Raw genomic sequence first — 7,916 nt, 5'->3', positions numbered from 1 at the left:
GCCCTGTGCTGAAAGGGAATATGGCTCAGTTCCACCGAGATGCTCTCTGGAAAGGGGTATCCAAACTGAGCACAGAAGTCCGACAAGTCGGGAAATTGGGAGGAGAGAAAAGGGTGGCTTTTTTTTTTTAAGAAAATTAATAAATTGGTGTTGATTTTTTTCTTGAAAGATTAGGTAATTTCAAAGCATTGAAACACTTCACAGTAAAAGGGAGTGACCCCAAGAATGCTCTGGGAGCTAAAGTTGGGGTTATCCGGCTGGGAATTGCGTTGATCCAGACTCTGCCTGGCCCCTCAGCTTATGGCCGAGAGCGGCGACAGATCCGCGGGGCTGGGGTCGGGCTTCCTGGGGTCTCCCAGAGTAGCGCCTGGGAAACGTTCCTCCAAAGGGGCAGCGGTGCCTACTCTCCCTCATGCCACGTTCCTTTTGTATATGGATCCGAGAGCGCGTGCTCTGGTTCGCATCCAGGGCTTTTCAGCTTTCCTAGACCGAATCCCTGCTCCTCCTCCCCCTTTCCTTTGAAAAATCTCACTCCGAGGCTTTTAAACTCTACTGTGTATTGAAATGCCTCCATTTCTCTCCTTTATTCTATCTCAATTTTTCATTGAGAGCATCCTGCCCTCGGTGTGATGATGTTTGTGTCTGGGAGTTATCACATTCTCCCAGTTTTCTGCTCCGCTGGAGGAAGACCTGCGGGCAACGAGACTAGAGAGGGTCCCTGTCAGAAAATTGGAGCTTTGGAAAAAGTATATGAACGTCGGAAATGGAAACCCAATCCCGACATCAAAGTCTTGCTGCTCGGCGTCGGCGTCGGGTTCCAGCCAGACCCGGGGCTCCCTACTCCTTGCCGGTGCGCTTCCGCGTGCTTTCTAGATTTTTTATTTATTAAGAAAAAAAAATACGATGTCTCCTCCACCCTTAGCTCCAAGCCCCAATCCAGTCAGAGACCTTTGCGGGTTGGAATCAGTCTTACCCGTACGCCTCCTCAGCCTAGGAGGAAGCGCCCAGGAACTGTCTGCTCTCGCCAGACCCCTTTGCGTCGGCCAAATTCAGCCTCACCCTCCTCACTCTCCCTCCCCGGGGCCTGCCAGGGGGCGGTACCCTGTCCCTTTAAATCTCCCAGCTCCCTCCTCTTTGCCCCCCTGAGAGCCAATCAGCAGAGACATCTCCCCTTTCGCCCCGCCCCGCCTCTAGGGGTGGGAACCCCAGGAGACCCAACCAGGAGGTCACGTGCACTGCCGGCGTCACGTGAGCGCGAGAGAGTGGCCTAGGGGAGGCAGGCTGGAGCCGGTGATTTCTTAATGATGTGTACCCGCATGCGTAGAAGAAAGGTGGGGAGGGCGGTGGAAACACCAGGAGGAGGAGGGGAGGGGTGGGGAGGGAAGGGAGGAGGGATGGGGGAGGGGAAAAGGGAGCGAGGTGTCTCCCTAGCTCGCAGCCTCTGGCAAGTGGAGTTTTTAAAAAGCTCGAGCAGATCATGTCATGACGACTTCGCTGCTCCTGCATCCGCGCTGGCCGGAGAGCCTTATGTACGTCTATGAGGACAGCGCGGCGGAGAGCGGCAGCGGCGGCGGCAGCGGCGGGGGAGGCGGCGGCGCGGGCGGAGCGGGGGTCGGCTGCAGCGGAGCGAGTCCCGGCAAAGCCCCGAGCATGGACGGGCTGGGCAACAGCTGCCCCGCCAGCCACTGCCGCGACCTGCTTCCGCACCCCGTGCTGGGCCGCCCGCCGGCTCCCCTGGGCGCCCCTCAGGGCGCCGTCTACACGGACATCCCGGCCCCGGAGGCGGCGCGCCAGTGCGCCCCGCCACCGGCTCCCCCCACCTCATCCAGCGCCACCCTGGGCTATGGCTACCCGTTCGGTGGCAGCTACTACGGCTGCCGCCTGTCGCACAACGTGAACCTGCAGCAAAAGCCTTGCGCTTATCACTCGGGCGATAAGTACCCCGAGCCGTCGGGCGCCCTTCCCGGTGACGACCTGTCCTCCAGGGCCAAGGAGTTCGCCTTCTATCCCAGCTTCGCCAGCTCCTACCAGGCGATGCCCGGCTACCTGGACGTGTCGGTGGTGCCTGGGATCAGCGGACACCCAGAGCCGCGTCACGACGCGCTCATCCCCGTCGAAGGCTACCAGCACTGGGCTCTCTCCAACGGCTGGGATAGTCAGGTGTACTGCTCAAAGGAACAGTCGCAGTCCGCCCACCTCTGGAAGTCTCCCTTTCCAGGTAAGGAAGGGTCCCGAGCGCGGCCGCCGCCAGGGACCCCTCCCAGCCCCGTCTGCCCTGGGGCTCCGCGCCCCAGCCACCCCCGCCGTCTGGCCCTGGCGCGCCGGCTTTGCTGCGCTGCAGATGGAGCCGGCCGGGCGAGCTGCGCTGAGGAATGCGTCGGGGAAGAAATCTGCTCCGACACGTTCCCCGGAGCTGCCCGGCCGAGAGTGAAGCAATCACAGGCGCCCAAGCGCCGGGCCGCCGGCTCCGCTCCAGCCGGGAGCTCGCCTCCTCCCCCTCCGCCGGGCTCCAGTCTCACCGGCGGCTCTTGGCCCCCTAAACGCGCTTCCGGCCTGAAATAGGGGGTCGGGTGGGCCTTGGGTGCCTTGGAATCTAAAACCATTAGAACAAAAACGCTCAAGCCACCGAATCAATTGGAGGAAAAAATAAGAACCTCAAGCATTTTCTTGGCCTGAATTTCCAAGAACATTTAGGCACTAGACAGGTGTTTTGTTGCTGTTGCTGTTTTTAAAATACGGGTCTAATTTGCCGGGGTCTACAGAAATGTAGATTTTTAATTAAAAAAATTTTTTTTCTTGATTTGTTTTAAGAATTTGACCACGAATTTCCTGATTGTTGAGGAGCAAGGGAACTGAAATCTCTGGAGAGGGTTTGGGGGTAAAAGGGTGTTTGCATCCCTCTCCTGGGATATAAAATTCTTTGCCTGTTTGTAGAGCTCATATCCTATGTGTGTATGCGCACTACCAACTCCGCCAAACATCGGGGATAGAGTTACCCTTGCCTTAGACACAGAAAGAGGGGAGTGAGGATGAGGTTTCAGGGGAAGGCTTGTATTTGAAGGAATCAGGTCCAGGCCCAGGCTGGGAACCCCTCGGAATTGTCTGGCTATGTATTTGGTGGGGGATTGGAATTCACTGGTGTTCTGTTCCCTCTCCAATTGAGACTATCAATGAACAAGAGAGAATCCTGCAACACCCACCTTCCACTCCCCAGAGGAAAAGACCAGTTCCAGAGTTCTCAAAATCACATCAGGAGTTTTGGATTCAGCGCAATGCTGAGAAATCAGGATTCAGTGAATCCAGATCTTGAGTCTGCTCTAATTATATATAAGCAGAGCTCAGTGGGAGAGGGTTGACTGGCTCTGTTCTGATGCTTGCAGGGGTCCTGGGGGCCCAGAACAGCCATATATGTTTCCTCCTACTACCCAGAGGGCCCCGTCCTGGCTCTCCGTGGGGACCCAGGGACATTTTCATTGGGAAGACCTGAAGACCTCCTTAGGGTGGGCCTGAAAGTCCTCTGCATCCGGGATTGGGGAAAGAGCAGACAGTTAAAAAAAAATACTGGATGATGTTACAAAGTATAGCAAATAATATTCTTGTAAATATTCTAAGATGACTTAGTATAATAAAACTGACCAAGGTGGGACTCGCACTAGACACCCAGTTTCTGACTGCCAGAAGATTTAAGGATGATGGAATTTTAGTGCACGGTAGCATGCATTACCTACTCTGCATTGACTGTATTTTTTATATAATATGATTTATGTTATTAACTACCTAATGTGAAACACATAATAACACTTTTCTAGAAGATAAACACCTCACATGTAGGTGTACAATAATGTGTTGTGGAGATATGACCCTTTAATTTCCCATCTCACCTAGATGGGAAGATTTTGGGAGGCGGGGATTTAGCAGGAATTCCTGGAGCATGGGTAGCTGGTAGCCAACAGACCATGCTAAGGGGCTGAAGAGCGGAGGGGCCAATGCCCACCAGCCCCACTGTGGGCAGAGCAGTGGGCAGTTGGTTTAGTGTGAAGAGGGGATGAGAAGGAGCTACTCTGGCATTGCTGTGTCTGCATGCGGAGTGAGTGAGAGATTGGAGAGGAGCTCAGAAATAAATCTGAGCTAAATAAACACCTTAAAGATGCCCAGAAAATGAAAAAAAAAAAAAAAACCTGCTAAAAGTAAGCACTTTTTGATCACAGCCTCCTAGGGAAAAATATCTTTAACATAAAAAAATCATACAACGCAACTGAGATTTAATACACTTGCAAATTATGGCATGAAAACGGATATAAAACCAAATATGTCTCAACAGCTTTGTGCTCACACACTCCCAGTGTGAAAATAGAAACTGGCTGGTGTATCTCAGTGCAGAGGTACAGGCAAAAGGCAGATGAATAAGAAATTATCTTCAGACACCCTCCATCTTTCTACCCACACAGAGCCCTTTCAGAAGTAGTGAGATTGCCAGATAACTCTGTCTATGCAATTGTGGTTTGTTCGGCAGCATCTCAGCATAAACACTACTGTCTCTCTTCAGTGCCTCTGGCTCTGAGAAACCTCATCTGTGGCAGTCTAGGCTGGTGTGGGAGATGAAGGCAATTGTTCAGAAAGATCCAGATAATTAGGGCCAAGATGAGTTGTGGCTTCTCCCTTCACCCAATTATAGAGACCCTTGCTTTATTGCTCTTTTTTCCTTCCTATAGTGAGGGTAGACAATTTTTAATTTTGACAAGAGATTCCAAGAGAGAAGGTGGGTGTGGTGGGGAGACAGGGAGAGACGGACAAATAGGGAGAGAGAATAATAGAGAGAAAGAAATAATGGGTTCTTTGGGTCATACTGAAAGTCTCTGTTGATAAGCCATTGGATTTTGGCTGAGAAGAGTGGCTAGGATTTCTAGCAGAACTAGGTCCTCTTCGGAGCCCAGAGCCCTGTTGTGGGAGAGGGTGGGCAAGATCTAGTGAGTGGTGGAAACATGTACACAGGACCCCAAGAGAGAGCTGTGGCTAAGCATCGATCTGATTTTTTATTTGCTCCTCAAAAGTGTCTGTTGGGTTCCCAGGTATGAAGTAGGGTGTGTGTGCATATTTGTGTGTGTGTCTGTGTGTGCCTGCATGCCTGCGTATTCTCTGAAGGGAGACTACGGAAAGGTTGATTGTAAAATTAATCACCAAGTCCTCTACTTACTTTAGGGAGTATAGACACAACTCAGGGCCTAAATTTCCAGATGTCACCATAGATCCCACTTCCTTTCCAGACAAGACAGAAGACAATGAAAGGGGGCTTCTTTGAGAAGGCAAGGCTGAAGGTTTTTCCCCAGCTGCCCAAAAAAACTGGCAGTTTGGTCTGATCCAGGGAAAGCTTGGCCAGATCAACCCTTGGCATACTGTAGAGAAAAAGAACCAATTTAGACCAGTTATCTGCTTTTCAAAAACTGATTCTTTTAGGGTTTGTTGATTAAACCTCATGGGAAATTTATAGTTGGAGTTTAGGAGAGCCCAAATCAGGTAGATAATTGTGAGCTTTCTCAGAAAGTGACGTTTAACAAATCAGGGACAATTATCTGGTTAGGTCAGGAACACAAACCCAGTTCTATCCCATTTGTTCTCCAGGGAAAAGGAGGTATTTTAAAGCTAAATTGTACCAGGTGGTCTGTTTCCATTTTAGAACTTACTGTGTCATTATGTTGAGCCCCAAAATCTGGTTTTAAAACCCGGCTCTGCCACTTGAGGTTTTTTTTTTTTTCCCCTATTCCGAGCCTCAGATTCCTTATCTTGTAAAATGGGTTTAATAAAATACGCCTTAAAAAGATATTCCAAGGATTAAAAAATAATAACCTCATATTATCACTACTTACCTTCTGTGTTTTACTGTTGTTCCAGATTCATCAATTTCTCAAATCATAGTTACATCTGTAAGAGCAAAACATATTTGAGAACTGAGAGATTTTGTTTTTTAATTATCTTGTGCAAAAAAAAAAAATCCTTTTTAACGTAAAGGATCTGCTTTGCTAAAGTGAAGTTGTTTTGTTTTTCAGATTAAAAAAAATTTTAGCCTGTTCCTACATAGGCAGAGAAAAGTGACAAGTCCAACAATTTTCCATAGAAATTGTCATCCTGGAGACAGCCAGACCAGGCCATTGGAATCCCCTCTCTCCCATATTCTTTCCGTGTACTTTATTTCCCCCTGCCTGTGATGGTGACCTCTTCTTTCCTGTCCTGTGTAGACAAAGGTCTCTGAAAGAGAGCAGACCCAATGAGAAAGGGGATAAGGAAGGTGATTCATGAAGGGGAGGTGAGACCAGGCATTTCAGAAAGAGCTTTGTGTCCTTATTCTAGACTGTGTCTACACTTCCAAAGGGCAGTAAGAATGAAGAGGAAACCTTATTCATACCTACTCATTAGATCCTGCAGGAAGAAGTCAGCCAATTACATTTTTTAAAGTTGAGGGATGAGTTATTCAGATCATCTCCCTAGTTCCTTACTTTCCTTGAAAGTGTTGCAAGGACCTTTCTGTTGACAGGGGTGAGGTTGGAGTGGAAGAGGGGCCGTAAGTGACGCACATTAGCCTTTAGTTCCTATGACATTCTCATAGAGCAGAAAGAAATTGAACTAGCAGTGGTATGGCAAGGTATTTAGAGTTTAGGATTAGGGTTCCTGCATGGGTTGGAGAGTTTCCTTCAGCCTTGGTGGAAAGATGAGGATGGGGAACGAGATCAGAATTGCTCTGTCTTGGTGAATGGACATTTGAGGAAAGGCAGGGGAGGGGCACTGATTTCTTTTTGTAGAAAATTTATGTGAACCTCTGGTCTTAACCCAAGAGGGCTCTCTTGGTTTGTCTCCTCTGGCCGGCACACCCTGGGGTGTGGACTCTCTACTTCTAGGGACCTGATTTCTTACATTCTCACCTGGGATGTTACTAAGTGACTTACAATATTGGACTCCTTGAGAGATTGGCTCCCAGGCAGTCTGGCTTTACATGGACACTTTTCTGTTTAGCTGTTGGTGCTGGCCACAGATTCCCAGTGCAGAGCCAGTGACCAAAGGCAAGAGGCCCCACTTGATGGTCTGTGCTGACTGAAACAGTCTCCCTGCCCACCATGCTCTCCCTCAAGCGTACAAAAGGACACCTTCCTCTAATACTTGGGCAGAGTATAAACTGACCGATTCCCAAGTGATCTAACTGCTAGGAAAGAGGAATTTTCCTGAATACTTGCAATCCTGCAGGCTAGCCGACCAGGATGGAATTTGGAGGGATCCCTCTACGGGAACAAGGATTCTGATAAGGAATGCTGTGCAGAACCAGATTGGAAGCTGAGGCAAAAAGAAAAATCAGTAGTACTGGTCCTGTATTCATTTAAAACTTCGGTATTTTGTTTATCATGAATTTTTTGATAATCATATAGGTGTAATATATAAAACGTTATTTATCTTGATTTCTGAGCTTTTGGCACCCTCCCTTTAAAGTTCAAGCCAGAGGTAATACCCCAGTGTCCTCACTTCAGCTGTGGCCTTGGTAATAGCAGAGGTGCAAAGGATTTGGGGACAATCCGCCTGCCCCCTGTGAGTCCCTGTGCCTTGTGCCTCTACAGCCGTTTGTCGGGTCCAGCCGTGTGACTCACTTCCTGCTGCCTGCCTTCTTTCTCCCCCCAGACGTGGTCCCCCTACAGCCCGAAGTCAACAGCTACAGGCGCGGGCGCAAGAAACGTGTGCCCTACACCAAGGTGCAGCTGAAGGAGCTAGAGAAGGAGTACGCGGCCAGCAAGTTCATCACCAAAGAGAAGCGCCGGCGCATCTCAGCTACCACAAACCTCTCGGAGCGCCAAGTCACCATCTGGTTCCAGAACCGTCGGGTCAAAGAGAAGAAGGTGGTCAGCAAATCGAAAACGCCTCACCTTCACTCTACCTGA

The 7,916-nt window shown here is 49.6% G+C and overlaps 1 protein-coding gene across 1 annotated transcript; it reads left to right on the top strand.

Moving 5' to 3' along the window:
* Window positions 1–1,482: 1,482 nt before the first annotated feature.
* On the top strand, window positions 1,483–7,916 carry HOXC13 (homeobox C13). The gene is made up of 2 exons (XM_068972061.1): window positions 1,483–2,218; window positions 7,660–7,916. The coding sequence occupies exons 1-2, from the start codon at window positions 1,483–1,485 to the stop codon at window positions 7,914–7,916; spliced, it is 993 nt and encodes a 330-aa protein (XP_068828162.1).

This window comes from Capricornis sumatraensis, chromosome 4 (assembly GCF_032405125.1).
Source record: "Capricornis sumatraensis isolate serow.1 chromosome 4, serow.2, whole genome shotgun sequence".
NCBI lineage: Eukaryota > Metazoa > Chordata > Mammalia > Artiodactyla > Bovidae > Capricornis > Capricornis sumatraensis.
This window is presented reverse-complemented; position numbering and strand designations above follow the sequence as displayed.